The sequence below is a fragment of the Barbatula barbatula genome (assembly GCF_947034865.1).
Source record: "Barbatula barbatula genome assembly, chromosome: 11".
Taxonomy (NCBI): Eukaryota; Metazoa; Chordata; class Actinopteri; order Cypriniformes; family Nemacheilidae; genus Barbatula; species Barbatula barbatula.
This window is the reverse complement of record NC_136774.1, coordinates 1660250-1677861: the sequence shown is the minus strand read 5'-3', so window position 1 is coordinate 1677861 and position 17612 is coordinate 1660250. Positions and strand designations below refer to the sequence as shown.

At 41.8% G+C, this 17612-nt stretch overlaps 1 protein-coding gene across 2 annotated transcripts; it reads right to left on the bottom strand.

Moving 5' to 3' along the window:
- Positions 1–560: 560 nt before the first annotated feature.
- Positions 561–15654, bottom strand: LOC306900356 (BICD cargo adaptor 2). 2 transcript variants are annotated; one of them, XM_079467248.1, is made up of 9 exons: positions 15124–15654; positions 10287–10499; positions 9648–9800; positions 9385–9540; positions 8948–9241; positions 6856–7113; positions 5898–6647; positions 5643–5794; positions 561–2406 (listed from the first exon to the last, which is right to left on the bottom strand). In XM_079467248.1, the coding sequence occupies exons 1-9, from the start codon at positions 15331–15333 to the stop codon at positions 2076–2078; spliced, it is 2517 nt and encodes an 838-aa protein (XP_079323374.1). In that variant the 5' UTR covers positions 15334–15654; the 3' UTR covers positions 561–2075. The 2 variants fall into 2 exon arrangements, with proteins under 2 accessions (XP_079323374.1, XP_079323375.1); XM_079467249.1 differs by having other exon boundaries at positions 10415–10499; positions 15124–15259.
- Positions 15655–17612: the final 1958 nt, after the last annotated feature.

Genomic DNA, 17612 nt, shown 5'->3' with positions numbered 1-17612 from the left:
TACGATAATTTTATGTGGACAAATATACTACTATTGTATAGTAACACAAAACAATAAGAAATGGGTAAACTAAAATGATTTGGCCCTAGTTGATCCATTTGAATATAACATTTATGTCATTTGTTGTTAACCTGTCTATTTATGTGATGATCTGTGCATTTGTGTTTTTTAAGATGATAACAGACGTTTTATTGGCCTGTGCTACAAAACCTCTGTGGCACTAGTGCTTTGTGAAAAAATGCATTTCAATTCAGATCGTGGATCGAGATTCTTTGTTATGAAGATCGCGATATGCTTTTTTGGGAAGATCGCCCAGCCCTATGTTTAACCCCATGGCAAATGATGAAGAACAGTACAGTGTCTTTGTGCTGAACATTGAATTGCCATCGGAATACATTGGAAAAAACCTGCCCTCCATATCTGACCATAACCAATCACATGAATAAATGAAATAAAACTGGGCTGACTGTCCACATGATGATGTCATATGGCTTTACAAGCACGAAAAATGTTTCAATGCGCTTTTTTCCCCTGTGCTCTCTTTTTTATCTCTTTTTTTTAGCAGACAGTTGATGGTTAAAGGGTCCATTCACCACCACAGAGCAGCTAATACGAATTCTCTCAAATTCTATATTCCATCATATATTTATTTATAACACGTCTGGGCGTGACGAACAAAAAAACTCATTCATAAAGCTTATCATTGAAGTAAAGCACCAAATCTCTGAGAAAGTCAATGTGTGTCACACAGTTTTTTTATATTAAATTTAACTTCACTCATTGTTGAGTTTTTGATTGAAGTGCGATTTCATTTGATTGGTTGGTTCGGTCAAGTTTCTGTGGAAATAAAATGTTTCCTCGTTGTGCGCTGAAGCTCAATGAAACGCTGCACAGTTTCAAGGATAAAAGCTTAAATTTGGGACGTTCATGGGAATGCAGTGAATTTGCTCTCAGCATCACCATCACCGCAGACGATGTTTTTATGGATGTGAATGGATTTATGGAGTTGTTTGTACTTCAAATTTAGAGTTAGCCCATCAGAACCAGTAAACCACTAGATCATATGGGAACAGACCAGATGTTCCCAACCGTTTACTGCTGTGTTTTGCTATTTATTTACATGTTTTATGAAGTAAAGCTTACTTCAGCCTTAACACAAGCAGGGTTTGTGCTTTGAAGGTCACTGACATCTTTGTAGCCTCTCTGGCTCACGTTTACACAGGGCAAATGCACATTTGCTATGATTCATGCTCAGAAAATCTCCTGCGATGCACTAAAGCCCACCACAACTCAAAGCACTTTCATCATTCGACTACACGTTTCGTCTGTTGCTTTGCGAAGAACATACAAACACTGCGACTACTGCAGAGGATATAGACACATTTCTGTTCAGCCTGGAGTGTCTTTTGTGTGAAAGCAGGGTGATTTCTGAGCCCTGTGACAACAGAAATGTGGCTTTGTCCTCTCGTGATTCGAGCTGAAAGCACAGATAAGGCCAGAGACTGTTATGACATCACAACACTATGAGCACAAGTAAAGCCCTTCTCCACGACTTTGCGTAAAGCCATGTGATCAAGTATAAGACGAATTAAAGCTCTTCGAAATGCAGATGTTATAGACAGGGGACGCTCCCGCCTGCCCGTCACTCTTCATCTCAACCCGTGGAGAAATCTTTCTTGAATCTTTTTAACAAAGACATGGCACAATTCAATTTGCATATTTTAGTTCTGTACTAAACGCTTGATTGGACGGGCTGCAGATTTCAAAGGCAGGAGAGAGACGTTTACCACTAAATACACGAAACTGCCAGAAGCACCACATTAACAAAGAAAGCTGACTCAATCCGCGTGTGAAAATCAGTGTCAAAACACTTTCTTATAGCTTCATAGTGAGCCTGTCCAGACCTACAACACGGTTAAAAAACCTTTCTACAGCCTTCACCAACCCGCCAGACTAAACGTGCTGACTGGGCTGCTAGAACGCTGGCAGGCCTAAATACACAAACACACGTTACGGGCGAGCACAGAGCAAGCATGAGCCGCATACCAGCAGGTTTCTGTACATCAGGAACTGCATCAGTCGCAGTAGATCTTATACTTCTCGCTGCAGAAGACCAGCGGCGCTCCCGGGCGACTGGACGCCTCGCCACAGGCGGGGGGCTGACTCGCGTGGGACGGGTTGGAGTCGTGGGAGGATCTCCCCCGCGAGGCGGCGCTTTTGGTGCGGCCGTTGCCTCCTCCCCGGCGGGTCTGATCGTGGTCAAACTCCAGGTCCTCCAGACGCTGGGTGAGAGCGAGTTTCTGCTGGATGGCCATGCGGAGGAGAGAGTTGAGAGTCTTCTTCTCGTCCTCGGCGGCGGCGAGCTGTCTCTGCATCTCATCCAACTGAATCACGTACTCGTCGCACCTGAAACACAGATGGAGCGATAACGTCAACGCAAATGCATGTTTGGAAAGTCCGACGTATTAAAAACAACGCATTTCAAACTTGACATGACAACAACGTATGAGGAAGTAAACAAAAATCTTCTAATTCCAAATCCGTGTCCTCACCAGCTGAATTCTACATCATTGCACCTAAATGTATTCTTCTGGCAGACGCTTCCATCCAAAGTGACTCACAAGTAGGAGAGCATATTAACATTTTGTCAACACTCTAAACAGTACCTGTCATTACTGTACTTGTACTGAGTGATGAGACTGATGCATTTATCTCAACATGTGTGTGACTCTTCCTAACGTTCCTCCTTCATCCACATGAGGGCACCAACGTCCTGAATGCTGAAAACTTTGACTAGCTCAATGAAACGCCACACACACACTCACATCATCTACCAGAACACTCCTCAGACTTCAGGAGCGACTGAATCAAAGAGCTTATACATCTGTTGGATCGTTCTGTGTGTGTGTGAAATAAAATGACACTCTTACAAAGCATTTTTGTCTCGTTTTTAGTAAAAAAAAACTTCAATCAATATAACTTGACAAGAGGGGTGATTAAGATATTTAGTCTTGTTTTATGAAAAATGATATAAGAATTCAGTAAGTTTACAGTAAAATCCCATTGGCCGGTCTTTTTGCTTGTTTTACCATAAACGTACTTCATTCTAATATTTTTCTCCTTAAAAAGAGACTAAATATATTTGGTGCATCTTGATTTGAGAATGTTTAGATATTTCTACTACAAAAAAGAATTTCTTTTTTTAGCAGTTTAAACCCTGAGATGATCTCCGTTGTGAGCAGCATTCAGTGGTCTTCATGAAGTGAAATGATGTTTGTTATACATATATATTTCTGCACTTTTACATTGTCTATGTGAGGGTTACAAAATAAAAGCTCAAAGCTGACAGTGAGGTACATCAAATCCTGTCATGACAAACGGACGACCAGCAGAACGGCTGTATTCACAAAACAATCTAAAGAAGAAAAAACATTTACTGAAATTGGAATGTAAGAAAAAGCTAGTTTTGTATTCCCAAAAATTGTCTTAAGACAGTTCTTGCATTCTTTTCCTCAAAATTGATTTATAAAAAACATATGACATTTTATTCTTATTTTTAAAAAAAATTCTTAAAGGAATACTTCACCATAGTAGGAAAAAATACAATGATAGTGCTCCTACATTCTTCAAAACGTCTCCTTTTGTGATTAACCAAACAAACAAAATGATCAAGAAATCTTTCTTACTATGAGAGCAAAATCTTCCTATATTTTATCTTTACAATCTATATTCTGCTCCATGAATCCCGCCTCAGAACCACAACTGGGAAACAAATTATCTAATATTTCATTGAGTTTCTTAGTATTTGTTTTGTGATATTTAATAGATTCTCATATTACTCTCTTACATTGACAGAACAAACAAAACATGTATAAGACTCTTTATCGGGCCAAAAGAAGCTATCCAAATGTGAATCTGAATGAGCGATTGTGTGTGCGTTGGAGAATTACTGCGGGTGGGATTGAGGTTTTGGACACAATAGAAATGAAGGAAGCTTCATTAGCGAAAGGCTCCTGGGAAACGTCCACTGAATCACGAGGGGGTGGAGGGGGTCCCACGAGGAGCCTGCGCGTGAGAACCAGCAAGCGTGTATAAAGGAGGCGTGTGGACTGTGAATCATAGGCTTTACTTTAGAAACAAAAGACAGAGAGAGGAGGAGAGAATCCAGTGCAAGACTCAATAAAACAAGAGTTTGTGACAGCTGCTTAATTTCACCACATTTCTTCCAAACTACTGGGGTGGGGGAGTGTGAAAGTCAATCTTTTTTCTTATTTGGGGGGTTTTGAGATGTGTTTAAATGTTACAGTCTCCAGTTTAGTAATGTTTAAATAAAGACTCAGACTCATTCTTCCTTTGGAAGCCATGATCACTGTGCCCACTGTGACACTGGAGACACACTTTCTCCTTCATTGTGATCAAATTAAAGAAGTGAGAGAGAAAAACCTTCATAAAATGTCAGATTTTATCCTTTACTTAGCACCTTATATTCATTTCACTTTTACGTTTGTGCTTATTTCAAGTCTTTGGTTTTATGTTGAATGCTTTGACAATATTGTAAGAATACGCAATATTGTCAAAGTACCTTGATGCCATGTCTACACAATAAGAAACATTTTTAAATAAAATGAAGCATTTTTCCTTTGCGTTTTTGAAAAGTTTTACGTTCACGCGACAGTGTTATTAAAACGATCAGCGTTTACTTGAATCCGGGAAAAGAAATAAAAACACTGTATTATGCATGCCGGGCCAGTGGATGGCGATTTTGGGCTGTAAACACCTTCAGAGTTAACATGGAGACAATAATGTCATTGCTTTCAGAAACTTACACTTTGAAGAGCCATTTACAACTAAAAACCGAAAACTTTTCATGCGTTTTGGCTGTTCATTTACACGACAAACGGCGTTTTGGGGGACTGAAAATGCAAACTTTTGAAAACGGGTCTCAAAATGCATTTTTTTTTAAATCAATGCCGTTAACGTTTCCCTGTAAACACTGAAGGTCTGCATTTTCAAAAAACAATGAGGTCGTGATCACTCGCATTACGCATTTAGTCTCGCTTAGCTAATGCTGTATGTAGTGTGTACGTTCAACTTTTCAAAAAACGCACTACTCAAAAGTTTGCATTTTCAGTCCTCCAAAACGCAGTTGTTGTGTAAATGAACAGCCAAAACGCATAAAGTTTCCTGTTTTTGGTTAAAAACGGTCTCGTGTGAAACTTACTGTGGGAAACAGCAAATCCCCCCAAACAATCTGTCTCATTAGCATAACAATACCCCCCCTTGCCCCCCACTGATCAGGTCAAAGTCAGAGGGCACAGAGCTCAGCTGCTCCTCGCAATATCTGATTTTCACTATAAGATTATTGTAGCCAAAATAATTTACTCTACTGATATTATTACACAATTTATTTGGAAGGGGCACAGGTTTGATCAGATCAGAGTCAGGAAACAAACTCATGCGCTGTCATGACATACAGGAAAGACAGGCTTCACTCGACGCAACACTAAAAGCATCAGTAACCCATTGGTCTGAACTTGATGAAAATGTTTGCTGGGTAACAAAGTCTGGTGCATATCTTAATCTGTTATGATGTAAAAGATTTGAGGACCGTGATGACTAACGCAGTGTTTGTGTCATCTCACCGTGTGGCGAACATGGCCCTGAGTGAAGAGAAGGTGGCAGCGTCCTCCTTCAGGGCTTTCAGCTCATTGCGAAGCTTCATCATGGTTTCAGTAACCATGGCCTTTTCATTCTCATATTTGCTCTTGAGATTGGCCAGCGCCACCTCTGCAGTCTGAAACAGCACAGAGATAATAATACTCAATCACTGGGTTTTTGTGGATCTCTCATAAGGTTAAACATTTGCCTAGCAAGCTTTAGGAAATCTCAAAGCTCACCTGTTTGTTCGCCTTCAGGACGGTTCGCAGCGTGGCTATCTGCTCCCTCTTGGTGCTAAGGAGCGATTTGAGTTTGAGAATTTCCTCCACGCTGGCATCCTGGTCTCGGTCCGCCCCGAGACCCAGTTCTAGAGAAGCCATGCGTTGACGGGACAGCTCCGTCGTGCGGTCCACCGCCAGCTGCAGGTGTCTGATCTGGTCCCGGATGATGGCCACCAGGTTGTAGATGTTCATGGGCTCCTTGCGGGGATCAGCCACCGGAGACGGCATGGAGGAGATAGGAGAGGAAGCTCCATCTCTGTTGTCGGCAGCAGGGAACAGGCCACGGGTTAACAGGATGGGCGAGCGCCGGCCGCGGCCTTCGGTCTGTGGGCCGGCGACTCCGGTCTTGCCTTCGCGGTAGTAGTCAAGCATGACGCGATTTGGCGTTTCGTTGTTGCACATGCACACGTGATGGTACAGGTTGGCCAGCTCCTCGCTGAAGGTAGCGAGCTCATCTTGTGCTACATTTAGGCTGCCCTGGGATTCACCCGCCACTTCGCTGGCCTGCCGAAGCTCTTTCTCAACCCTCGCCAACTGCTCGCGGTCCGCTCGGCTGCTGTGCTCTAGGAACGTCAACTGAGCGCTCAGAGACACTACCTGGCTCTCCAGCTGGTCCCGCTCCTCCTTGTACTGCGACTGGCAAGCTGAATGTTCTGCCTTTAAAGTTTTGAGCTCCTCCTTCAGCTGGCTAGCCTCTGACACAGCTACCTGTACATTCCACATAAAGTTTTCGTCACAAAGAGGACGTGTGATCTTACATTGTGCGTCATATTACATTTGTCTCACTTAGATGTCTGTAAACGTTTCTTTCTCAGTCTAAACCGACTGTGAGCAAACTAGCAGAATCATTACATTGATGCAGACTAAATGGACACACATACGTTTACAGCGCAAGAAAGTAACTTTAGTTCTCTACCTTGTATTTGCACTCCAGGATCTCTGGGCCATTGATGTCCACCTCATAGTAGTCACTGTCCTCGTGGCTGTCGCGGTCTTTCTCGTTGTCCAGTGCGGTCTGCCGCTCCTTGCTGGCCTGGAGCTTGCGGATGGCATTGAGGTTCTCCGTGAGACGGCTCACTTTCTCATGTTCCTCAGACAGGACTCCGTGAACCTGCTCGAGCTGCTTCTGAGAATCCTGCAGCGTGGACAGCAAGGTCACCTTCTCTCGCTCCACCTGAAAGCAAAAAAGACCGTAAGCAATATGGTCCAGAAAAATCTCAGTTTACCACTCATGCTGCTGAAAACTATAATTTTAAGTCCCATTAAATCAAAATTCAAGACTTTCTCCTTTCAGTTTGAATGTGCTATCTAGGGCTGCACAATAAATCATTTTAAAAAGCGCACGCAATTTACTGCAGTTCTTCAGTGAAGTACACTTAAATGTCGCTAAGTCTGAAAGCCAGAAGGCTCTCGTGTAGAAACTTCAAATAAGCACCCAGTAGATGAGATCAGTAAACAACACCACACGTAGTTCCAAGAAATGTTTATGGGGATCTTCCTCTCAGTGTTTTTCAATTCTTCTCAGGTATTTTCATGATAATAAAGTATTTTTAAAATGACGATATTATGTAAATGGCGAATTAAACTCAGTGATTTCAGATTGGCCGTTAATTTCAGTGATCAAAGAGCTGTGCTTCCCGGACAAGCTCCTCATAAAAATATAATAGAAACCGCCGCAAGATCATAATTGCACTAGACTGGTAGATATATACGCAATACTTAGTGAAAAGTGTGACCTAGTGATATCATTACATATATATCTATTGACTGGTATCCTCCAAAACACTAAAGATTTGGTATTCAAAACGTACAACCTCTCACAATCAATCACACGTTTACCATCAAATCTACATTTGCAATCTCTTTGACTTCAAAAATCCCCTCAATCTCATTTGCTGTGTTCTCAGTTCTGTTTACATGTCCTGACATGACTCAAAAATGTGAAAACATCTTACAGCCCCACCCGCACATGTCACATTGATCATAATAGTAACAGCCATAAACAACAGTGAAGACGAAAACAAACTTTACTTGCAACAAAACTGACCGGTCTCCTAAGACAAGTGATAAAAAAAGATAGAAAAATGGCACAGAGCTCAACTCAAGTTTTATTCATCAGCACAACATGGTAACATAGTGATAGTTGGGAATAAAATGAGCTAACGTTAGATTGGGTGGAAACGAGCTAGGACATTTCAGCCATGTCAGGCTAATTAACCTTGACAAAATTTACAAATCATTACTGCCAATTAAGGTTATTTACACACAACTTTAAGTGATTCTTATTCAAATGCATGCGGCCAGAGATGGCTTAGCTGACATCTATGCATTTAAATGATCATTCAATATATTTTATCACCAAGTTCACTGGAAATGAAACCTTTGTGCTGCAAACTCCAGCATGATCAGGTCAGGGTTTGAGCGAATGACACACACTCTTCTGAAGCGCCCTACACGGCCTTTAAAGGGATAGTTCACCCAAACAGATCTAATCCCCCATAGTATTTACTTTCCCTACTATGGCAGTCAATGGGTGTCAAGATCTGTTTGGTTACTGACATTATTACAAATATCTTTCTTTGCGTTTAGCAAATGCATGTATAAAGGTTTGGAACAATCTGAGGGTGAGTAAATGATAACAGAATTTTCTATTTTGGGTGAAGTAGCGCTTTAAACTCACGTCCTGACACATGGCCAAGCTGATTGCAGCGTCAATGCAGTGCTATCTGGATTTGAGCATCCAGCTGGGGGTCAATCAAACACAGAGTCTTGGACCGTCTGGCCAGAGGTGGGGAATGAACTCAATGCTCCTAATACATTCACAGTGATATGTAAACTGTTAGTGTCACAATGCTTTCCATTTGACCATTCAACATAGTTTCAATGAGCTGTCCTTGTTCCTGCATGGCTGTATCGTTCCGATATTTTATTTCTTATAATTTGAAGACTGTTAGATTCAAAGAAACTGACAGAATACGGTAAAATAACAAATCAGCGTGATGTGTCACCTGTATCAGTTGTTGTTTTAGTTTCTGGATCTCAGAGATGTTCAGCTCATTCAGCAGATTGTCCACCAGGCTGGAGGATGGATGGAAACGTTCTCCTTTTTTGGGCATGGAAACACGGTTGTCGTCGCTGTTGGTGATTTTCTCGAAAGCGTTCTGGTAAATGCGATCGTCGTTGTTGGGCTCGATCGCCATGTCGTCGCTGAACTTCAGCCCATCGAGCGAGATGCTCAGAGGACTGTGGTACATCGAGTCTCCGATGGTCATGTATTGGGAGAGCTCCTTTCTTAAGGCCGCCTGAATCAAGAAAAACACATACAGCTCAACTAGCAGCTTATGATTTTTAAACCAGCATAAAGGCACACTTTTAGGATTGGATTGAGCTTTATTGTTAGCAGCCCGTCAAAACTCTAGATGGTAAAACAAAAGCCATCTCTCGCCTTCTGCTCCCTCTCAGTCTTGATGGTTTCCAGGGCTTCTCCGAGCTGCCTCTCAGCGATCTCTTTCAGACGGATGGCGTCTTCCAGCTGGCTGTTTAGAAACTGAGTGTCCTCCTCCAGGCGACGAATTTCATGCTTCAGACCCTCAAACTCGACCTACAACACACATCAGACTGACATCAGCTGCGCTTACCAATACAACAGACATCGCCCCTGTCCGAGAGGCCGTTCGTGACAGTAGTTGATGATTTAATGAAGGTAACCTGGCTCTCTTTCAGGACAGAGACGTGTTTCTGCAGGGTGATGTTCTCCTCCTCTAGTTCACTGTAGTCCTGAAGAAGACGACACTCCCTCAACTTAAACTCCTTAATGTCATCACGCAGGCGTGACCTCTGGAGCTCCAGCATCTGACCGTTCTGTACAATACAACAAAGTCAATGAGGAACACAACTTGGTATGCCTTATTTTCTCAGATATGCACAAATTCACATGCTTTCGTCTCACATGCAGACGTCTCAAACACAGGCACTCTGGAGAGCTGGAGGGTAGGGTGGAGGTATTTCCACACCTATTCACACCCACTCATTTACACAACTGTTTTAAGACGTTCAGAGGAAAATGTACTCGCCATCGTTACTGAACACATACAGAGCTGAAAAGTCTCATGGGAAAAGCGGAGGATAACACAGCCTAGTGCATGTATCATTTGCTGTGCCAGCTGGACACACAACCCGTCATAAGACCATTCGTGAAGTAAAATGTGCCTTACGTCCTACGTAGAATCTATACCCATTGCATCATCTAGGGGAAGCGTTAACTGATGATTGGATTCATTAGTGTTCAGGTTTAGACGTGCAACTGCTCAGAGGTTCGTAAACACACTTCAACATTTCTGAACCGACCTCTCTCAGTTCCTGATTGAAGGTGGCCAGGCGCTCATTCTCTGATTGGCTGTTGGCCATGATGTTACGCGTCTGCCGCACTTCTGCCTGTAGCTCTTGCATGCGCTGCTCGTAATACGCCTCCTTACATGCAGACTCCTGGAGGAGCGTTTCCTCACGACTCTCGCCATCAGCCGCCACCTTCCTGTGGTTGGAGTGCGCCTGTCCGAAAGCCTGAAAACAGAGGAAGGATAAGAGGTCACTTTTTATAACTGGCATATATTTATGACCCCTCTTTTGCAATTGAGAACTTAGTTGCTTTGCAAAAGTGTTTGCTCAACCAATGGTTGCTTTTACAGCAGCGAGCTGAAGGCATCTACACTGACACTGCAGAGATCCCAGGACAATGACATGCACATGCCTGAGTATCAAGATTTGCAAACACTGGTCGTGAGCAGACAGTTGTGAATGGATTCAGGGGTGATCTGTGTCAAAGCATCGCTTCTCCAAAATGAATCCTGATGCTATCAAACAGTGTTTCCAATACCATCACCTTAGGGGGGCGCCCTCAAGTTGTCAAAGTTGTTCCCCGCCAAGGTTACGTTCATTAAAATTTTATATAGCACCAGTTCTGATGAACACAGAGATAGATATTTGGAAGAATGTTAGCAATTTTCAATTCTGTGACATCATTGACTACCATTGTAGGAACAATTTAATGGTAGTCAAGGTGCCCCAGAACGGTTTGTGTTCCTAAATTCTTTAAAATATCTCACTTTGTGCTCAACAGAACAACAAATATACGATTAGCTTTTTCCTACTATAGTAGTGGATGATGTTGTAGTGGAAAAACATCACAATGTTGAGCCAGCAATGCCCGGCACTGCAATTCCAACTAATGTTTCGCTTTCTTTGCGTGACCCTCGCTGCCGACCTCCACCCATGAAATGCCGAGAGATTGTTATAAGGTAGGTATTCAAACGTAGGGATTTGTTCATAAACAGTTTCTACATTTATTAAAGTTTATGTAACAACATTACGTGTAGTAAAAATTGTTTAAAGTTTGTTTACGGTTCACATAAGGTTGAGAAGGGATAGTCACCATCTTGATGTCAAATCACACGTCTCGCTGAGGTTGGGGTCGAATAACAGACTTTGCTCGCCGTAAAGACGTGTCTACTGCAATCAATGCTCGTACTGTACAGATGACACACACCTGACTTTATACTGTCCAGCTTTTGCTGTATCAGGCGACGTGCCTCACTTTAACCCCGTCGCAATGTTTCCCTGTAGACATCGTCTGATGCCAATTTTGTAGCCATCACCCAACCCTAATCACCACAGCTGGACGGGACCCTGTGTAGGGTGCATAAACACATTTAAATGTGTAAAAATGCAAACGCAAAGCGGTATAAAAATAACCCGCTGCCTTAACTGTGTTAAATCAATTGTAGGATGGTGGATTTTAAGTATGTAGATTGTTTTTAGGTAGCATGTGATTGTGTTGTTTTTTAAATGTGTTTTGGTCATTGTATGTCTCTGTCTACTGCAAAACAAATTTACCTACGGGTATGAATAAAAATAAAGCTAACCTTACGTTTATTATAAAAACTTTATTATTGTGCCAATAACAGAATTCCCGCTGATATTTTCACTCACATTTAGTGATGGTGTAAATAGTCTTTGTTAGGCCATGATATAATGTACCATATGTAACTATGGCATTAAAACAAAGATGGATATTTGTAGTCCATCGCATTGCTGCCTAAAATAAACACCCAAATGAGAATCAGATTTCCTTCCTATTTGATTGTCTCATTCTCTGCTAACCGGCACCAGACACAATAGCTATCCTTCACAACTTTTCAATCGATTCTAAAAATCTAATTCATTTCTGCCAATTCGGCTATTTGTACAGGAATGTAAAATTCAATTCTTTAGTCCACAATGTTCCATTTCGATATTTTAAACCACATTGTTTCTTATGTGATGAATAATTGACGTGTTAAGACATCTTTAACTTTTCTTACTATGAGCACTGTAGCACCTGACTGAAATCTTTTGCGCAAACAGAAAATTAAGGGGCGCTCTTAAATCACCCTACAATGCAAGTATTGTAATTTTTCCCCAAAATAGCGGTTTTACTGGCCAAATACTTTGATAGTAAATAGACTCAACTATTTCTTTTAAACTTATTTTCCTACAGAAAAGCTTTAAGTGCTCAGAAAAGAGACATTTTCAACTCTGAATACACCTGACATATTAGTACTGAATTAATTTGCACAAACAGAAAACATGCATGTCATTTTGTATGAAAAATTATATATTTTATTGTTTGTAGTGTTAAAGCAAAACAAATGGCTCATTTTAATATAGTCTTATGATGATTTTATTGTGTATTAAGGAAACTTTTGACAATTTCCACAACAAAATGTAAAGATAACTTCACATAAATTTAACAAGAGCATTCACCTGTCGTTCAATCTTGTTGTGAATGGATTGGAAATGATTCAGCACGGTCTCAAGGAATTAAGGATGCTCCGATCTGATATTTGTATCGGTGTCGATACTGTATAAAATTCTAGTTCGAGTATCGTAGACAATTGGCCCTATCTGACATCATATGTCTGCTAGGCGATGTACGTTTATGGAGATGCTGGCTCTTAAATGCTTTAAGGAGACTAGCAGCTCATTTGTACTAAAAGAGACATACACCACAACAGCACGTTTCTCCTCACATGCAAAACTGGGCAATTGAGCATTATGTATTAAAAGATCTGTGGTGTATTTTGAGCTGAGACTTCACAAACACATTCTTTTGACCCCTAAATTTAGATTACATTTGTGTTAAAGTAGAAAACATGTTTCCGTTAAGTAATTCAGCACTTTAAAATTATTACTTAAGTATCGGATCGGTACTCTGTATCAGCCAAAACTGAAAACGGAAGTATTGGAATCGGAATCAAAACAGGTGGATCGGAGCGTCCCGATAAATGGCTTATTCTGAACTCAGTTTCAAATAACAAATGGTTTTGTCCAGTCCCTAACTAGAGATTATGCCAGGTCCAGATGAACGTCACATGCTCATTAGGGCTGTGTGATTAATCGAGATCCAATCATGATGTGAGACGTTGCGATTTGCGAAATTATGAGACGCATCTTTTCCAAGCCCGCTTTAAGTGGCATTCTTGCTAACCAAAGGAGTGACGTCTGCAGTGTCAGATCGATCGTTTTAGGCAAATGAATATTAAAGAAAATTCTAAATCAGAAGATCGCACACACAATCTGTGTCATAATGTTCATTTGTACGGCTCCACACCGCAAGTCTCCACAAGCGCATCTTGCAATATGGACGCATGCGCACACCCTGTGTCAACTCACGCCTGGCTCCGCGTTTCAAACAAATGTAAATTCTAACGGTTTTGCTAATATCACTTGGATGAAATGAAACATTCAACACATTTTCTAAAATGTCTTAAAATCTTAAATACTTAAAAACAAATAAATCAGCCTATGTACTCTTTGAATAATTCACTAACACAATAGAACATTTCATTGATTCAAGGGTTATAATGGGAGTTGTATTTGTTTTCATGGAAACTAAAGTGAAGACCGGTTTATGGATTCTGTTGATGTGATGTAATAAGGCAGCTGGGAACCAATAGAAGTCATTCCTATTTGAATAATGCCCAAAACTATTGACTATATCGAGCTGAAGCTACTTATCGCAATGTCTGTCAAAATAAAATCCTCATCCCGTGCGCTTTCCTCTTGCGAGAGCCTGCGGACTAACTGACCATCTCAGCACCAGTTCAGGAAATTCCCCAACCCAAGAGCAAAGAAGGACTACTTGATGTCACATCAATGATAAAAAAATGGAGATGTAAGTTTAGCATTAGAGTTTAGGTTCTTCATCACAAGGCCGTGTTGGCTTGCTCACCGAAGACTGTTATATAGATTAGTTGCACGCTTCGGGATATTCCGTTAACATTACTTCAGTAGAATGATCACACTTGTCACGAGCTGTACCGTGTTTGACCTTTTCTGTGTTTTTGTCCTTTAAGCCTGCCTTTGAACACTGCACATTCTGGAAACTGCTTTATACATCAAATTGAATCCAATTCTCACAGAGAAAAAGTCTCATACACATCACGCGATCTAAAAACAGGAATATATGATATGATATGAAGAAATTGAGTAGCGACTCCGGCTGACAGATATGTAGGTCCTACTGGATATGAAGCGATGCAGGAGGAATTTACAGCTCCTAAACCATCAAAAAAAAAAAGTTTTTTTTAGACGACTAACTGAAAATGAGCTGAACATGTTGATGTTGGAATGACATTAGTGACGACGGGCACGATACCCACAGAACATCTGATAAAGCCACCGAGCCCCCGCACGAGTCAGTACAGTCAACAGCCGAGGCTTCCATCCGCATTCCCGGCATTCCTGTGGAAGTTGCAACTCGTTTGACCGTTAAGGCGGCGACAGAAACTTCCCGCACTGATTCAAATGCCGCCCGTCACATTTCACAGCTAAACACGACGAATACTTCTCATTAGGGTGCACAGATCAGCTATGACGTCTCCTCTAGAGGCTTTTATCAGGATGTTCACACATCCATCAGTGAATTGAGTTTGAAAGCACGTTAAACTCTTCTGCAAATAACGTTAACTGAAAAATACAACAATATAAGTACACCGTGACGTCATATACCACAACTACACAATGACGTTTCTTCACATCACCTACGCCATCCTCGCATACATATGACGTACACAATATGCTGTAAGTGTCATTTGAACCAAAATGACACCTCGCTACATCATCCCACCAGCCGGTTCGAGCCTCTCACCTCCCGCAGCTGCTCGAGCTCTTGGCGGACGGTCTCGTACTCGGCCTCCAGCTCGTCGTACTGTTGTTTAAGCGTCTGTTTCTCCTCCAGCACCGCCAGGCCGTACTCCGCCGCCTGGATCTTCTCTCGCGTGGTGTCGCCGAGCTCCCGGGAGAGCCGCTCGAGCTCCGCCCGCATCCGCTCGAGCTGCTGCTTCTGCTCCGCGGACATCTTCTCGTATTCTGTTCACACCCGTCTATTTCCGCGCCGCATCGTCGCCCGGTGTCCTGTAATCCTGACTGGCGGCCGCTGGACTATTTGTACGATCTGAAGGGCCGGAGGAGTCTAATGTAGCTCCATGACCTCCTCTGCGCTCCTCTCCCCGTCAACAGCCGCAGAGAGGAGATCCCGCGATCTGTCGAAGAATCGGACTGATCGGGCTTTTCCCTGGGAACGAGTACACCGTTTGCGTGGGGTTTGTAGTTTCGTTCGGCATCTTCAAACTAGCTTGACGGGAGCAAAGAACTCATCACCCATTAGTCACTGCGGTTTGACGTAGGGATCCCGGAAGCACTGCGCGTGACGTGGAGGTCATCTGTTCCGGTGCCCGCTGTTCGTACGTCACTTACTTCATCCAAGATCACATGAAACATCCGAGATGCCCAAATCCCGCTAATCGTGATCTGGATTATTCGGGTCTTCGAACACACGATTATTTCGTATATCGTTGCACGCTCGCGCTGTTTGGAAAGGCAGCATGTATCGATAGAAGCCCTGCTATTGGCTGGTTGTCACGTCAGAAGATGAAGTTACATTACCACTGCATGTTTAAAATGTCACGAACCCTTCAAATGATGCACGGACAGATGTTTATTACATTCTTTTCAAGCAAGCAGTTGTTAGCTGAAGTTATTTTGTTTTCCATTTTTACAGAAGCAAGACCAACATCTGGAGTGACGTGAAAAAAATATGAAACGCCACCAATGAATATTTATTAAGTAATCAATTCATTTGTAGAGGGCGGTGAAAATGTCAAATTTCACCTGAAATTTCCAGCCATATTAAAGGGGTAAAAATGACATGAGAATACGCCAGCATCATCATTTTAGTTTTGCTCAGATCCTTGATGCATTTTATGCCAATGGTGAAAGCTCAAAAATGAAGGAAGGGCACTTTTTGTGTTCTAATTGCAAATGTTGCATGCTGCAGAACAGTTAGCGATACCTTAATGACCTTTTAGGTTCTTGTAATTGAACCACTTGTCTTTTGGGAACTACATCTTTAAAGCCTTATAAACTTCAGTCCTAGAGAAATGAGGATCTCAAAGAGGCTTCATGATCAAACTGTTCAAATGGACACATTTTCAGCCTTCAAAAACTAAATGTGAGTCATTTTCCAAACAATCTGTCACTTCATTTCATTTAAATAAGAATGTCTGAAGAACAAATAATGTTGAAACTAGAAATTTATCTTTTTTCTTTCTATTAAAACAACTGCACTAAACAACCATTTCATTGTCCTTCTGGCACTGAGTTACTGTCAAAACATTCACTAGCTCTGAATAGTTTATTTATAAGATTCAATGTTTCTGTGAGTTATAGGGTAATTTTTTTTTACAATTCTTTTTATTAAACATTGTAATTATTTCAAACAAAACATATTGAAACAAAAACACAGCACAGGAAATAATTAACATATCTATAAACATGTGGACAATTTACATACATCATTTTGTCATATGATTGTATCTACATTTTATCCAGTTTTGGTTTATGACCGTTTAATCTTTAGACATTTTAAAATATTCTCCCATTTTTTAAACAGGTCCGATTTACCATTACAACAATACCTCAATCTTTCTAAAGTTACAACTTCAGATACCATAGATTTCCACATCTGAGTTGAGGGGGCATCACTACCAACCCATTTGACCATTATAGCCTTTCGAGCTAACATTAGGAGAAACTGAACAGTCTCTTTGTGTAACGGTCACCAGCTGGAGTGCCCTTGAGGACCACTAGAGGGCACTCCACATCAAACTTATCATTCATTCACACACTACATTTCCCATAACTCACTACCCGGACTCATCAGCACTGATTGCACACACACCTGCAGATCATTCACATACACATATATACCACTTCCACACACCCATTCTTTGCGAAGTCTTGTTTAGCCTGTCTGACATTTCTGAGCGATTTCCCTGTGTTTATTCCTTCTGTGCATTATCTTGGACTGTTGATTTGACCGTGATTCTCTGCTGCCTGCCTCGACCTCTGCCTGTTCCTGTTTATGATTTTGGATATCCCTTGACACCCCTGACGCTGTTGTTGATCGCTGCCTGTTTGACCATTCTCTTTGAATAAAGCTGCATTTGGATCTAACCTGCCTGTCCCGGAGCCGTTCATGACACTTTGTGAGCTCTCAAAGGGTCAGGTATAAGCCCCAGTAGGCACATGAGCGGGCTGGTTGGAGCTATCTGTCCTATCACCAAACTGATTTCACTG